General features: G+C 37.2%; 2 protein-coding genes across 4 annotated transcripts; one reads left to right on the top strand and one right to left on the bottom strand.

Annotated features, from left to right (window-relative positions):
* Nucleotides 1–123: 123 nt before the first annotated feature.
* Nucleotides 124–11,641, bottom strand: desi1a (desumoylating isopeptidase 1a). 2 transcript variants are annotated; one of them, XM_067381564.1, is made up of 7 exons: nucleotides 10,749–11,641; nucleotides 8,837–8,954; nucleotides 5,460–5,481; nucleotides 5,147–5,216; nucleotides 4,757–4,866; nucleotides 4,479–4,601; nucleotides 124–1,243 (listed from the first exon to the last, which is right to left on the bottom strand). In XM_067381564.1, the coding sequence occupies exons 1-7, from the start codon at nucleotides 10,794–10,796 to the stop codon at nucleotides 1,150–1,152; spliced, it is 585 nt and encodes a 194-aa protein (XP_067237665.1). In that variant the 5' UTR covers nucleotides 10,797–11,641; the 3' UTR covers nucleotides 124–1,149. The 2 variants fall into 2 exon arrangements, with proteins under 2 accessions (XP_067237665.1, XP_067237666.1); XM_067381565.1 differs by lacking the exons at nucleotides 8,837–8,954; nucleotides 10,749–11,641 and adding an exon at nucleotides 6,181–6,829.
* On the top strand, nucleotides 10,343–16,895 carry cbx7a (chromobox homolog 7a). Of its 2 annotated transcripts, none has more exons than XM_067381563.1 (6): nucleotides 10,343–10,633; nucleotides 11,701–11,744; nucleotides 12,619–12,684; nucleotides 12,803–12,869; nucleotides 13,229–13,580; nucleotides 14,252–16,895. In XM_067381563.1, exons 1-6 carry the CDS (start codon nucleotides 10,574–10,576, stop codon nucleotides 14,848–14,850), a joined length of 1,188 nt encoding a protein of 395 aa, XP_067237664.1. In that variant the 5' UTR covers nucleotides 10,343–10,573; the 3' UTR covers nucleotides 14,851–16,895. The 2 variants fall into 2 exon arrangements, with proteins under 2 accessions (XP_067237664.1, XP_067237663.1); XM_067381562.1 differs by having other exon boundaries at nucleotides 10,348–10,642.
* Nucleotides 16,896–16,985: the final 90 nt, after the last annotated feature.

Here is a 16,985-nt window from a genome sequence, read left to right as displayed (position 1 = left end):
CAGAAACAATGGGTGGAACTACTTCCCCCTGGCACAAATCACCCCATCTTCCCCTCTGTGTGGAAATATACATTCTTACATGTAGTGCGATGTACTATGTCTATGTTTGGATAGTACACATAAACGCTCTTTATGTAGACTCATTGCTGGTTCTTTAATGAGGTGACTTCCATTAAAACATGAGGATAAAGTTCAAAGCAATCAATGCAGTTTAGGGTTTTTAGCAACATTTTGACAATGAGAACAGGATGAAAACAAAATAAAAAAGGTAATGTTTCATCAAACATCTCTGAATGTTACATACATCATGTGTGAGCTGAATAAATAAACAGATTCAAAATACATACATGTTAATAAATACCAACAACAAAGACGCACGTTCAGCTATATAACACCGACAACAGTAGCAAACCTTCCTTTAGTGGAAATAAAATAAGCATATATAAAGGCATTTAGCTGGGTAAATAAATAGAAGGGACCAAATCTACATTAAGCATAACATGTAGAAATCATTTGATCTTTACATAGTTACATGAAAAATGTTACTTGTGCCCAAGCTGCCATGACAAAGGCATAGATACATATATTTCTTTGTGAATCTGAGCTACATGTATCATTGTCCATCTTTTCACATTCAATAAAATCTTCAGACAAAAACTAATGCAAGTCATATTATAGCACATGTGCTTCTTTGCCACAAAGTAACCCACAATAAATAAATAAATGTTGAAAATACTTTTTGGTTTCCAATATTAATAAATATAAACATATATTGGTGGGAAAAAAACAGCATGAAATGAATCAAAACTAGCAAGAGGGGAAAAGTTGGATTGTCATCAACAAATAACAAATGACCTTTGCACGTGGTGGGCTGTAGAGATACAAAATAAAGCTATATAATGAAAAAAACCATAGAAACCAAGAAAAATATGAACCATCTGTGATCTGGAAGGATGAACCAAGACCTTGTGCTTGAAACACTTTAAGCAAACCTGTCTCAAAATATTTGAGCAACTGTGAATATGGATCAGAACTGATGTGGATTTTTGAGCCAAACCTCATTTACAACAGGGCAAATGTGTGTGTATAAACAAGCCTGTCTGAGAATTATTGCATGTGTATGTGTGTGTATGAGATTACAAAGATGATCTAACTATGATTATTTTGGCTGCTGATCACGTTTCCGCCTGGAGGGGCAATATGTATCGAGTCCAGGATTGGCCGCAACACCTGACCAAATGGTCTGAGAGAGAAAGAGAGAGCATTTAGTTCTGTGAAAACTGTGAAAACAACACAGATCTTCTTACATAAATTTTCAGCACTGTATAACTGTGATGTTCTCTCATTTTCAACTGACATCACAGTTATACAATCACAAATGGGAGAATCTCACAAAAACATGGTCCAGGTCACATTTCACTACAAAATCAAAAGACATTGAAGACTATCTTTAGGACCATTTAATGGCTACTACACCCAAAAATAAACATTTGATCATTTAAGATCCAAAATGTTTTGCTTTGAAATATAAAAAGAAAATGCATTTTGAAAAATGACTTTTTGTCCATACAATTAAAATCAGTGGAATCCAATGTCATTTTTTTTTTTTTTTTTTTTTTTGAAAATCGTATTGAACATTATTCAATATATTGGTTGTGTTTCACAGAATAACCTGTTAACTGTCACCCCCACTTTTTTTTTAGACATGTAAATGCACTATCCAAACTTAAATGGTTGTAATTCAAGAATACTTTGGAATATAGACATAAGTCTGGTCTTGTTTTAAAGGTGAAATTTGGCAGATTATTGTAGAAGTGAAATAACTTATGTAAGTGACACAAAAAATAAAAATATAATATTTTATATTTTATATAAAATATATGTTTTACAAAACAAGTTTTACTCTAAAACTGCAAGGAAATCAAAGCCAAAAATCTGAACATGTTGTGTTCCAAATTTCAGGTTGATATCTGAAAAAAAAAAAAAAGAGCTTTCAGTAAGATTTTGTTTGGGCGCAGTACCACACTTTTTCACTAGATGACAACCAAGCTCCATTGCTGACCATATAAAGGTTCCTCCATTTCCATATATGGTTTGAGCGATCCGAACCATATATTTCCATTATTTTCATACAATTTATGAAGTAGACATCCTATATAGAAGTAGTATGGGAAGTTTGGCAGAATTTGATATGAATTTAGCCTCTAATAAACATAAAAATAACATGTATGTGGGTTATGGATCACAGCCAAAATCATAAATGTATTTATTTTTTTTCTATTAAAAACATTTTCAGACCTTTTTTCTGCAAAACATTGAATGGATGTTATTTTTTTAACTCTTGGCATAAAAACAAGTGTCAACCAATCTTAAATGATTTTTCATGTTCATCGCTATTTCACAATAAAGGTCTGAACATGCCTTATGAGTATGAAAATATGCTTGTTGCAAATTGATAAATTACTGCTCCTCTGTAATATATTTTGAAAATCAGTATGTATATTAAATATGTAATGGCTGTGGGCCCACCGGTGGGCCAGTGACAGTTAAGAGAAAAATCATACATCTTTGAAACGATAGAGAGTGTCTCTTTAATTTTTGGCAGTAGATGCTATTTACTAAGTGAATGCTCGTTCGCAGTTTATTTCCACTTTTAGAACATTATTTTCTTTTTTTATTGAAAATAAACGAGAGCTTGGCAAAAGGTGGATTCGAACCCTTGTCTGTGAGCCTTACTGCTGCACCATTGAAGACTTTGAATACTCTGCGTCCTTTTTAAACTTGAGTGGCCCAACCAGACATTGGTGGGCAGAACTAGTGCCAACAAGGGACACTATTTGGACTTAGTGTAAATAGACACTCCGTTAATTTTTTTATTGCCATATTTTCTGTACATTTAAAGAGTGAAAATTAAAATTCTGTCATTAATTACTCAGCCTCATGTTGTTCCAAACCTATAAGACCTTCATTCAAGAATATTTTTTGTGTGCAAAAAATAAAAATAACAACTTTATTCAACAATTTCTTCCATGTCAGTCTCCTGCGTTGTTTATGTGGTAGCACTTCTGGGTTCCATGTCAGAATGCGTTTATCGCTTATAATTGTTATAATAAAGTCGTTTATAATAAATAAAGATTAGTAATGTCGACTTTAATAAATAAAGTCGTTATTTTTGTTTTGCACACAAAAAGTATTCTCGTCGCTTCATAACATTAAAGGAACACTCCACTTTTTTTGAAAATACGCTCATTTTCCAACTCCCCTAGAGTTAAACAGTTGAGTTTTACCGTTTTCGAATCCATTCAGCCGATCTCCGGTTCTGGCGGTACCACTTTTAGCATAGCTTAGCATAGTTCATTGAATCTAATTAGACCGTTAGCATCGCGCTTAAAAATGACCAAAGAGTTTTGATATTTTTCCTATTTAATACTTGACTCTTCTGTAGTTAAATCATGTACTAAGACCGACGGAAAATAAAAAGTTGTGATTTTCTAGGCTGATATGGCTAGGAACTATACTCTCATTCAGGCGTAATAATCAAGGAACTTTGCTGCCGTTCCATGGCTGCAGCAGTGCAATGATATTACGCAGCGCCCGTGAGCCCCTGCTTGCACAGGGAACGTGCCTTGCAACCATGGAGACGTTTGTGAGAGACGCTGCGTAATATCATTGCACAGCTGCAGCCATGATACGGCAGCAAAGTTCCTTGATTATTACGCCGGAATGAGAGTATAGTTCCTAGCCATATCAGCCTAGAAAATCGCAACTTTTCATTTTCTGTCGGTCTTAGTACACGATGTAACTACAGAAGAGTCAAGTTTTAAATAGGAAAAATATCTAAACTCTTTGGTCATTTTTAAACGCGATGCTAACGGTCTAATCAGATTCAATGAACTATGCTAAGCTATGCTAAAAGTGGTACCGCCAGACCCGGAGATCGGCTGAATGGATTCAAAAACGGTAAAACTCAACTGTTTAACTCTAGGGGAGTTGGAAAATGAGCCTATTTTCAAAAAAAGTGGAGTGTTCCTTTAAGGTTGCACCACTGTAGTCACATGGACTATTTTCATTGCAGTCTTATCAGAGGCAAAAAGCTCACAGATTTCATCAAAAATATCTTAATTTGTGTTCTAAAGATGAATGTGGAACGACATGAGGGTGAGTAATTAATGACAGAATTTTCATTTTTGAGTGACCTAAACCCTTTAAGCATTTTCACCTCAAATTTTTATTAATTAATCAAATTTTATTAATTTCCAAACTGCATCCAAACATTTTACTTTTATTGTTTATACTTTTGTTAAACTGTATTTTATTTTCCCTTTGACAATAAAGACAGATCTCAAGCTGTTTATTTATTCCCTGTACTGTATGTAGTTCCTGAATACTTTCCCATGGTGGAAGTGGAAATAAAAATAACCCTGAAAATCTTGAAATATGTAAGCATGTCTGAGCAACTTTATGTTTAGCATACTCACGTGGAGAGCACTTCAGAGGGTAGATCTGTGATATAGGAGGGAATTTTATTGCCAGTGAGAAACTGGGCCACCTCATTAGTGAACGTGTTACAGTTGTGTTCAAACAATCTGTACTTGTCACCACTGTAGAGAGAGACCAAACCAGAAAAAGAGGCTTATGAATTCAAGCAATGCATGTAAAGCACGTTTATACACCACAAAGACTTTATAAGGACTTTAAACTGGAAGAAAGGAATTCCTTCTTGTATATTCAGTGATAAAAATAGTAAAAAACACACCTGTATGTTGTCTCTCCAAGTGAGGACAGGTAATCCATAAAGATCTCCTCTGTCACCTCCGTATTTCCCAGTTCCACCACTGTGTCTGGAGGTCCGAGCATCGTCCCGCCCTGTAAACACATGCATACACTATGGCACATACTGCAGCCGCCCCCAGAACAAATGTACCTCTTAAGAACAATTATGTTCCAAGGCCATTTAATCTCAACATCCCAAAAATAAAACGGACAAAAACAATGTGCTGTTCAAAGCTCCACATGGACCATGATCATGTAAAGTGAGGGCTCACAAACAGCACAATAAATAGTACATTAAGCATATTTGCGGGTGATGTTTAAGTGCTTGTCCTATCTTGAGTACTAAAAGTGTTGCAGTGGGCTGTGATTTTACCGGTGGGCAACTAGAGATCCCAGCACCACCATAGAAAAATTCCTCTCCGTAGACCACTATAGATGTGTGCCTGTGTTGACATAATATAACAGGAAATGCATATGGTTAAAACATATTAATGTTATACATTTTAGATAATTTATTTGTATGGCATTTTTCATTCATGAAATGCAGTTCAAAGCACTTCACATGCATAAAAACAAATTCTAATTTTAAAAAGATATTACATAAATATTATATAATTATATGTTTAACTTATTTATAGATAAAGGATTTTAACCATAATCTTTTATAGGCAGAATAATTCACTTACCAAATCCCATCAAGCTGTTTTCCTGTAAGAAACAATATGTTTTAGAAATCATTTATATTAGTTTTATTACTATAAAACTATATTAATATAGTTATATTAATTTGTTTCTCATAATACAGTTACATTTTTATTATCAAAATATAATAGCAGGACTGTTATGGTTTGACCCATTTAAAGATTTATTTTCAATCTAAAGAACCTTAACTAACCAGTGCTCTAGCATGTGACACGATTAATTAACATAAAGAACATCATGTTCCAGAACAGTTTGTTCTTTTTGTTATTAATAAACAATGCTAGATAGCTGAGATAAACAGATCAGCGGGTCTCGCTGTGAATATAGCTCTTAAGGTTATGGGAATAAAAGATTTTGTTGATAAAAGTGTTTTCATTGACCATCTGTAACGCAATTTTATATATCCTAGAACAGCGAAGGCTTCTCTTAAATATTTATAAGCAAAGCTTCGCCATTGGATGGTAAAACCGCAACGTCAGTATCGCATCATTAATAATCAAACACTAAGTCTTCGCCATTGGAAGGTTACCAGGTAACGGTGGCATTACCTAATTAATATTCATTAGCCAAGATTTCTCATTGGATGGTGACCAGGCAACGAAGCAAGACAGAAGTAATATATATGAGCGAACCCTTCTTCATGGTAGGATTGGAAATTTGTCGGCCCTCACCAATGTAACGGTAAAGATATACTACATCACTCACCCAACATTATCGGACTGAGCTGTCTGGCCATTCCCCTCGACAAATCATAAATGAAAAGCTGCACTCCAAACGTCGAGTTGTGCTGATCCATGTTTGTGATGGTGGCTAAATGCGGCTGACTAGCCTGTCTGCGGGTGTCCTGCAGCTCTCGGCCTTAAGACTCTCGAATGGTCACGACAGTCTGATATCAGAGTTTCGAAATTCTTGAAATACTGTAGCTATATCGGACTTTTTGAGAATCAATGGCATTAGGAGGGTTTGAGTAAAAAAAAAAAAAAAACATTCAAAGGGATAGCAAGATAAATAGGTTATGTCCTTCCAAGTCGCCAATGAAGAAGCGTATTAATCCAACGGCACGACAGCGCCATCTATTGTATGTGCAGGCGATCGGCTCACGACATAACCATATGCCCCCGAAAAAAAAATCGACTGTGTACCTAAAAATAGGTTTTACCATTATAAAAAAGTCACTTGGTTTGCACTCCTATCACCTCATTCCTTTCATTACTGAATTTCTATATCCATAGTTACAAAATGAGACTCACGAAGACGATGAAAGTAAGTTTTTACACTTCTTATTGTTTGTATTCGTCCAGTTTGACTAATCGTTACCGTTTTATTCTTCCTGACTGTTGAAATTGAAAAGATCAGAGAATAAATGACCCAAAGCCTCTAGAAAAAACTCGTAACGAAAGATTAAACAAAAGGACTATCTATCGATCTGACCATTTTTCTTTCTTTCTCTTTCTTTCTTTCTCTTTCTTTCTTTCTTTTCTTTCTTTCTTTCTTTCATCTATCTGACTCTTTCTATCTATCTATCTGTCTGTCTATCTATCTATCTGACCATTTCTTTCTTTCTCTTTCTTTCTTTCTTTCTTTCTTTCTTTCTATCTGACCATTTCTTCTTTCTCTTTCTTTCTTTCTTTCTCTCTCTTTCTTTCTTTCTTTCTCTTTCTTTCTTTCTTTCTCTCTCTCTCTTTCTTTCTTTCTTTCTTTCTTTCTTTCTCTTTCTTTCTTTCTTTCTTTCTTTCTTTCATCTATCTGACTCTTTGTATCTTTCTGACCATTTCTTTCTTTCTCTTTTTCTTTCTTTCTCTTTCTTTCTTTCTTTCTTTCTTTCTTTCATCTATCATTTTTCTCTTTCTTTCTTTCTTTCTTTCTTTCTTTCATCTATCATTTTTCTCTTTCTTTCTTTCTTTCTTTCTTTCATCTATCTGACTCTATCTATCTTTATGACCCTTTCTTTCTTTTTCTTTCTTTCTTTCCCTTTCTTTCTTTCTTTCTTTTTCTTTCATCTATCTGACTCTATCTATCTATCTGACTCTATCTATCTATCTGACCATTTCTTTCTTTCTTTCTGACCATTTCTATCTATCTATCTTTCCGACCATTTCTTTCTTTCTCTTTCTTTCTTTCCTTCTTTCTTTCTTTCTGACATCTATCTATCTATCTATCTATCTATCTATCTATCTATCTATCTATCCACCCACCCAAAGGAGTTGCATCTTATTGAGCATCATTCAATTTAAAAAGACGAATATCCAAAAATGAGATAATTTAATTTTGAAATTAAATTCTGTGTGGGAAGCAAAATTTGCCATATCTATATGTCTTCGTGGTTTTGTATTCAGGACCAAATTCAGTAGGCTACACAACTTATTTATAACACAGACAAGCAGGTAAACCCAATATGAACGCAAGGCAAAAAAAAAAAAAAAGTTACACGCTAAGCTTTTCCCCGATAGAAACCCATTATAAAGAAACCGTTGCTTAATACAAAGACAGAGGTATTGAAGGACCGAGAATGCGTTTGTATTCTGTGCTCATCTGCTTTCATGTATACAGTATAACGTACCTGTCTATGCATCATCATCAAGATGTAGCCATAATGAATTCGGTTCTCCGATACTGTCCTAATACATTAAGCGTCCTCTAAATAACGCTTTGCTGAGGGAAAATGCTTAACGTATAACTTTGGGCGCTGCTTTTATATTCTGGGCTCGTCTGCTTGCCTGCAAATATAAGTTAAATTTATCCTTCACTTTCACTGTCACTGTGCATCAATTACACATTCTCACCTTTTTCTGCTTTGATAGTTTGGGAATATTAACGGAATTCTCGATTTGATTTAAAAATGCTAAATACATCGAATAAACCAAAACAGTGATATCAGCGCGCGGGAGGTGTGTAGAACTGTAAATGATGGACGCTGGAATTCTCTGGAAATCTGCGGAACTTTCTGTGGAATTCTGCTGGCGCAGATTCCGGGAAGGACTCATTATCGCTGTTATTCAGCGCGTTTCTCGGAAAACACTATTAAAGTACTTTCATTATGTTCTAGGTGTATGTGTAGATCACATTTCATACAGGGCTTTACATCAGCCTCTGCAATGACCCGGTATTCTCGTGTAGCTCAAAAGTGACTCATCGTACTAATACGTTTTTATCGCTCAGAGAGAGACCACCTTTTCCCGTCTTTCATTTCCATTTCTTGGCAAAAACAGTCGCGCTCCTTCCTCAGCGCGCGCGAACTCTCGTGGCGACTCGCGCTCGGTGCAGAGCTAAAGGGACGAACGGAGTTTGGCAAGCCATGTTAACATTTAAGCCTATTCTTTAAAGGGTTCACCCAAAAATGGAAATTCTGTCATTTGCTCACCTTCGAGTTGTTCCAAACCGTAAGACTTTCGGGTTTGCGGGACCGCTAGTTTGAGACTGTCTTTTTTCACTGCAGTTCTCAGAAATGGTGTTGACATATGAATTTGCACATGGTTTGTCTGAAAGCATATTAAAAACACCACATAGACATATAAACAACATTAAAAACTTGATTTTAAAAGTTCATAAAGAGAACGTAAAATGAACGTCATATGAATTGAGCAGTTTAGTACAAATTTTTGGAAGATACATGATCACTTTATATGATCAATAGATTGAATTTAGGCTTTTATTCACATATAAACATTCATCAAAGCACACATCGGAAATGGTAAACAGAAGCTAAGTATGCTTGCTTGGAGTGCGAGAACCAATGAGGTTCATTCTCGTGTTACGCAGCACGTTTGAGCTTCTGTAAGAACCAATGAGGTTTGTTCTCACCTGTCAAGCAAATACGGTTGAGCTCAGGAATACTTCCAGAAAACATTGTCGTGAACACAATCCACCGTGCCATTCACCGTTGCCGGCTACTCTATAGGTAAAAAAAGAAGCCATATCTAAACATGATCCAGAAGCGCAGGCGTTTTCTCTGCACCAAGGCTCATTTAAAATGGACTGTGGCAAAGTGGAAAACTGTTCTGTGGTCAGACGAATCAAAATTTGAAGTTCTTTTTGGAAAACTGGGACGCCATGTCATCCGGACTAAAGAGGACAAGGACAACCCAAGTTGTTATCAGCGCTCAGTTCAGAAGCCTGCATCTCTGATGGTATGGGGTTGCATGAGTGCGTGTGGCATGGGCAGCTTACACATCTGGAAAGGCACCATCAATGCTGAAAGGTATATCCAAGTTCTAGAACAACATATGCTCCCATCCAGACATCGTCTCTTTCAGGGAAGACCTTGCATTTTCCAACATGACAATGCCAGACTACATACTGCATCAATTACAACATCATGTCTGCGTAGAAGGAGGATCCGGGTACTGAAATGGCTAGCCTGCAGTCCAGATCTTTCACTCATAGGAAACATTTGGCGCATCATAAAGAGGAAGATGCGACAAAGAAGACCTAAGACAGTTGAGCAACTAGAAGCCTGTATTAGACAAGAATGGGACAACATTCCTATTCCTAAACTTGAGCAACTTGTCTCCTCAGTTCCCAGACGTTTGCAGACTGTTATAAAAAGAAGATGTGATGCCACACAGTGGAAAACATAGCCTTGTCCCAACTTTTTTGAGATGTGTTGATGAAATTTTAATTTTCCCTTAAAATGATACATTTTCTCCGTTTAAACATTTGATATGTCATCTATGTTGTATTCTGAATAAAATATTGAAATTTGAAACTTCCACATCATTGCATCCTGTTTTTATTCACAATTTGTACAGTGTCCCAACTTTTTTGGTATCGGGTTTGTATATAATACTAAAAAGTTTAATTGTTAGAAGAATAATGTTAATGCTGCTTGCCAGACGGAGAAGTGGGTGGGTGTGCGCGCGTAGAGCGTGCACGCGCCAAGCCAAGCCAGTGCGTACATGTGTCGCAGATTTTAAAACTCAGAAAGAGCTGGAACAGCGGCGGACCTGAGGGTGCACCGAGAGTACCAGTGGGTTTACATCCTAAAAAAAAAAACACTCTCCGAGTCTACGCTGTATAGTTAAGCGACATTTTAACCCCTGAAGAAGAAAAACAGGAGAGATCAGAAACTATATTTGCTGCACTGGATGATCTCATTAACATGGAGCTGTCATCAATAGGAGAGCAAGTGTTTGCTGTGGAGGCAATAACGAAGAAGAGGGTAAGAAAGGTAAGGACGTTCCTGTGCGTTTAAACATGCATTTCGTTCAGTTGCTTTAATGCAATATATTCTGCACACACTATTTACTTTCTGTTTTGAAATGATTAATACCCACCAAAAGTCCGCACAGTTTTCTTCTGTTGCCAGTTCTGGAATGACTCATGAGTGAATAACACCTCTAAGCTTGCATAACATTTCGGAACTTTTTCGTTGCATGACTTTTCGTGTGCAAAACATTGCGGTTAATCTCCAAAGTTTGTGGATGTTTATAACGTCTCGCTCTTGAATCGCGAGCGCTATAGATGGAGGGGGGTGTGTGAGAACAGCGCGCGTGTCATCATCATCGCCATCAATGCGCGTTTCGCTCAGAAAATCGCCGCGTTTCGGAGCTACGCAGTTTATTTATACGGGTGCAGGGTCAAGGATGATACGTCTAACATCAGTGCAATTGTCAAAATAATCGGACCAGTTAAGAACAACTGCAGAATAAACAAGATTAAATATATTTAAATAGCGATAAATAAAATAGGTCATGTTTATTAATAGAGCACGCACGAGCAAGTATCTATTTGGTATGTGTTTTTTATTTACTATTTTGTGTAGTATACGTGGAGATGTTGTAATGTACAGTAATAGCTAGTGATGGTGATGACTAACGCTCTATGTGCACGCGGGTTTCGTTTCATATGCTCGAGCATGACGGGGGAAAGACCTTCACCGCTCCACACGTTGCACAAAACGAGTTGTTTACGCGTTTCCATGGCCCCACCTATTTCCATCCCATGAATGTTCCTGAAACTCTTTTTTTTTTTTTTTTAATGGAACTCACGAGCTCACCCCTCGGTGACATCACGCATCGTAACAGTAGCGAGCGCGCGGCGCCGTTTTCATCCTGCATAATCTTACATGTCAAAATACTACTGAGTGTTGACATCTTAAAGAGACAGGCATGCTTTTTCAAAATGTGTGGGATGTTTCTATCATGGATTGTGGACAGAATGGTGACGTTTATCTTCCTCTGAACTTTAAAACTGAATGTGACTCCTTTTCTTTCTCTCTCATTTTAGGGAAATGTGGAATATCTGCTAAAGTGGCAAGGATGGTCGCCTAAGTAAGTTCTCATATTGGTAATTTTATCCAAGACCATATGACTTAAAACCGTCACAATATGTGCGTGAATCCCACATGTCAAGGACACATTTCTATGGAAGCTTGTTTCTGTCACGGAATTAAAAAAAAAATGTAAAAGATAATTGCGACTTATATCATCTCACAATTCCATTTTTCTCAGAATTGCGAGTTTATATCTTGCAATTTTGACTTTATAATTCACAATCATGAGTTTATATCTCGCAATTCCGACTTCTTTTCTCAGAATTAAGATAAACTTTTTTGAGGAAAAAAAGTCGGCTCACAATTCTAACATTTTCTTACAATTGTGGGTTTATATCCTGCAATTCTGACTTCTTTTCTCAGAATTGTGAGATATTACCTTGCAATTGCAAGATAAAAATTTGCAATTACCTTTCTTTTTATTTTATTCAGTGGCGGAAACGAGCTTTCATTACATTTCACCCCTAAAAAAGATTAAAATTAGAAAATTAGGTTTTGGATAAAACACAGCATCACATTATTTTCTCTCATCTGACATATTTTAATCGCTGAATCTCTCGAAACTTGTCAAGAAGAAAACCTGATTATTTAACACCAAAATCAAAGAAAGAAAATGTTGCAATGCTTATTTCTTTCTTTTGAGTTTTGGGTGAATTACGACCGAAGTACGTTCTTGACAAGTACCAGGAAATTCACTCGTGCCATAAAAGATATCACACAAGAGAAGACAACGGATGCTGTGTTTAAAGTAATTTATTGGTTTTTCAAATAAAACGTAGCCCTGAACTATTTTAACTGAACATTATCAGACAAAATTACTGTAGATTTTTCGGCCATGTTCTGCTCCAATGATTTGTCTGTGTGAATGTCAGGTACAGCACCTGGGAACCAGAGGACAACATATTGGACCCTCGTCTTGTCCTTGCCTACGAAGAAAAGTAAGTCACAATCTGGGAACCTTCAGTTGCTGATGTGGAAATGAATAGGCTGGAGGCAACAAGATGTTTTTTCCTTTCCATCTCCTCATTCCTTAGCATATCTCTCTCTTTCTAACAGAGAGGAGAAGGACAGAGCTCTGGCTTATAAGAGGAAAGGCCTGAGACCACGTCGAGTTATCCTGAGGGTATGAGTTAGCTTCATTATTTTCAAGTCCAGTTGCAGTTCAGTGATTCTGATTAATTTTTTTAACCATAATGCACAAAATCAGATACACGTAAAAGAAATCTGATTTATTAAAGTGTCCCAGATGTGCTGGAGGATGTGAATTTTGGTGTTTGTGTCCATTATTGGTTACAGTGTCCAAATTTGGCATAGCATCCACAGAGATTTACTTCCTGACCTGGTCCAATACATTTTTTTGTAAATGCATCAACAGAGCCATCCAGATTTCAAGATAATGTATCACAGCATTTGCGCAGACACTTCAGTATTTCAGTATTTGTAACATTTGATAAATACAGCATAATCTCAACCTCCTAACAGAACATCTACCCTATGGACCTACGAAGTGCACACAAGGCTCCAGATAAACCAACTCCGAGAATCCGCCTGTCGCTCACCCGTTCCATGGGGACAGAAATAGACCAGAATGGGCGGCGCTGTAGAGAAGGCGTTGGCTACCGTCGTATAGAAAAGCGCAAGAACATGCAGTGCAGGTCCAAGCTCATAGAAGACATCAAACTATCCCAACAACTAACCAGACATCCACTTTCATCAAAAGACTCTTCAGAGAAAGAGTGGAATGGAGACGAGGAAGATGAGCAGGAGAAAAAGGTCAAGAAGATGAAAAAAAATGAAGAAAACACAACAGAAGTGCACCAGGACATTCCAAGCGGTAGGTGTTGTGTGGCATCGATACAGCAACTGTTGCTAAGATACTCTGCATGGAACATATTCAGGGGTCATGAGGGCCGTTCTGAAAAATATTGCCAGATCTTTCTGAATCACAGTGACAACAAACACATGTTTGATGTGATTTAGAGAAATGCTCAACTGTGAAGTAGTTCACCAAAAAATGACAAGATATAAGATAGGCCGTCAAACTCAAAAGACGCATTAGTATCGTAAGCTTAAGTAGATTGTACAGACCATTGGTGCAAATCTACGATCTATACGATGCTTTTGGGAAACGCAACCCAAACACTAGTTTTTTTAGTATACAATAACAAATTTCACAAAGTAGTCCATCCGACTCGGGCTTTATATTCCAATTCTTCTGAAGTTATACTGTATATGTGTGTGAGGAAACTCATCAAAAATCTTACACACTGCAATAGATTTCGCAATCGGGTACAGTTAAACTTGCTGTTGAAGATGCATCACGGCAGGTTTTTAAACTCCATGAAGATCATTGACATCAAACCTGGAATGACATATCTTTAGGCAACATGAAAGAAAGTCACATGTCTTCGGAACGACTTGAGGGTGACTAAATAATGACTAAGCATTGAGTTACACTAACCGTTCCTTGAGAGTTTATTCCGAGTTTCTGTCGTTTTCTTCCAGGTAAAGAGATGTCTGAGGGGTACAGCTCTTCGACAGAACAGGAATCTGAAATTACCATCAAAGAAACTGAGAACTGCTCTTCCATTTTTGACCCTGCCGAGAAGCCAAGCGAGGATTCCTGTCCAGTTTTAGAAGCAACAGAAAACAGTACAATCACCGACACACAAAAGAACGAGCCAGTCACATACACTGCAGGGGGTGAGGACTCTGTATGGGTATCACATGACACAACAAACACTGACCAATCACTACACAACAGTATAAAGTCAGGAGTCGAGAAAGGTGCGTTTGACAAAGTACAGAACAGACCTTCGGTTATCGAGGTACATTTGAGCGCTAGATATGGACAGGAAGAGGTAAGAGAAACAGGTGAGGTAGACAGTTCAGAGGCCAAAGAAATGGAAATGATGGATACTGATGTCACAGCAGAATGCACAACAACATTACATGTCCCAGTTGACCAATCGCAGACTTCTTCCACCACAGTGCATCCTGAGAAAGTCATTGTGACTCAGGTGACAATAAATTCCTTGACCGTGACATTTAAAGAGGCCATGACTGCAGAAGGCTTTTTCAGCAGCTATGAGCTTGAGGTCTAAACTGACAAAAGGAACACGAGAACAACATTACAATAGATTAATGTACATTTAGTCAGGACCAAGTGAATAACACAGTTCGCAGTAGAGAAGCAGATATTGTCTAAGCAAGGTAAAGACACCTACAAGGCATTGTTTTCTTAAGTTAGTCCTTGTGTCATTGTGGTAAAATAATCATTGAAGGACGACATTTCTGATTATACTCAGTGATGCTGTATGTGAAGGCTTTAAGCATGTAAAGCGAATCTTCAAATCTGTACCACTACTTTTCCATCAGCAGCAGTCATTGCACTACAGTGAAAAGAAACCGTTTTTAAGTTCCGAATCGAAGACAAAACTACTGTTACATTGCCTCTTTTGTCCTGTAACCAACCAGGTGGGAAAAGGAAAGGCCACCCTCCTTTGTTTCCATATCTGCGCCTGAGCTCTCTTCACTCTGTTCGGAGGCCTTTGTGCATTTTTAAAGAGACAGTATTGGTTTACATTCACAACTGCTACAGTGGACGCTTTTGTAGGGGTAGATCCTGTTCATTTGAACACGTGTTTTAGGTGTGCTTTTAGCATGGCAGAAATCAAAGCTGAGCCTAAATTACATGTTTTGGTCGTGATAGTTGAACATGGCTTGTCAGCTCTGTTGTTGCTCTCACGTGTGACAACTACACTGTTTTTTTGCTTGTATTTACAGCAAATAAATGGAAAAATAAAGTTGTGGGTGATTTTAATTAATTTGTGAGTAACACTTTGTGTGTGTTTAAGTCCATTTCTGCCTCGGAGTGAAAAATAGTTACATTGTGAGATATATACTCAGGCTGAGATATAAGGTCGCAATTGCGGGATATGCAGTCAAGTCCAGAAACAAAGTTGCAGTTACAGCAAAATAAGTTGCTATTGCAAAAGTCTCGCTGTGAGATCACATGGTGGAAGTCACATTGTGATTTATAAAGTCGCAATTGCGAGATATTATAAGAAATAAAGTTGCAATTATGAGAATGTGTCACAATTGTAAGACATAAAGCTGCTTTTTTTTTATGGCAGCTTTCATCAAGTCCAATTAAAATTAACCACCCAGAAAGCCACAGTTTTGCCAGAAAATCTCAACAGTTCTTTTTATCACCTTATCATCATTTGCAGAAAGCAACAGGTTCTTTAGCATCGGCCTGAAAGTCAACTAGCAATGACAGCTGGCTGATGAGTCAACTATGACCAGCCTAACGGCGCTTAACAAAACAAAACCAAATCCAAGAGCACTGCCATTCTGCCAAAAGAAAGTATCTGTTTGAGCCATATAAAGAGAACGATTTAAGCAGAAAGGTAAGTGGCTAAAAATTGTAATCTTCAAATAATCCCCAATAATAAATGACCAATAAATTAAATTTATCTTCATTTTATTAAAAAAAAGTAAGAAGTCCACAGTTTGTGTTTCCTTTGTACAGTACAAAATATTCAAATTAAACTCCCAAAGTTCAGAGCAAAGAAAATTCTGGAAGTGGAGAAAAAGTAGGAGTGGTACTGAAGATGAAAATTGTGAAATCAGTGGCCCGTCGCTTCTTCACCGCCGTTTCACTGCACCATACAGTTCAAATGTGAAACGCTGCTCAATATGACATCGGCGTGAGCAGATGAATTCCAGCACCACATCCAATACACACATACACATTCACACATACACACATAAACTTTCATCCAACCTGTACAGACACCTCCACTATCCAGTAAGTCTTTTTAAGGAGTGCGCACACATTCTGAGGGCAGGTGTGTGCGTCCAAGAACTTGTCCTGTTGCAGAAGCAGTGATGTCCAATGGAATTTCCAATATGGCATGAAATAAGATCCATTGGGCAGCAGAGCGCACACCAAACCCGATCCCCCAACACTGTAATTTATATTATACTCAACCTAAATCTCCAGCTAGAGTAAAGGAATAGCTCCCCATTTTAATAGGTATTAACAAAAATATATTCTATGTGAACTGTAGCAGTCTCTGGGAACACACATGAACAAAATCCATCATGACAAAAAAAAAAAAAAAAAAAAAAAAAAATGAAAAAGCTAGAATAAATAAAATGCAAAACTCAAATTTACAAGGAAGATATGCATGATGTTCAGATAATTATAATAACAATTTAGGCATCACAACGT

This window comes from Chanodichthys erythropterus, chromosome 3, assembly GCF_024489055.1.
Source record: "Chanodichthys erythropterus isolate Z2021 chromosome 3, ASM2448905v1, whole genome shotgun sequence".
Taxonomy (NCBI): domain Eukaryota; kingdom Metazoa; phylum Chordata; class Actinopteri; order Cypriniformes; family Xenocyprididae; genus Chanodichthys; species Chanodichthys erythropterus.
Note: the sequence above shows the minus strand (reverse complement) of the source record. Positions and strands in the feature narration are given on the sequence as shown.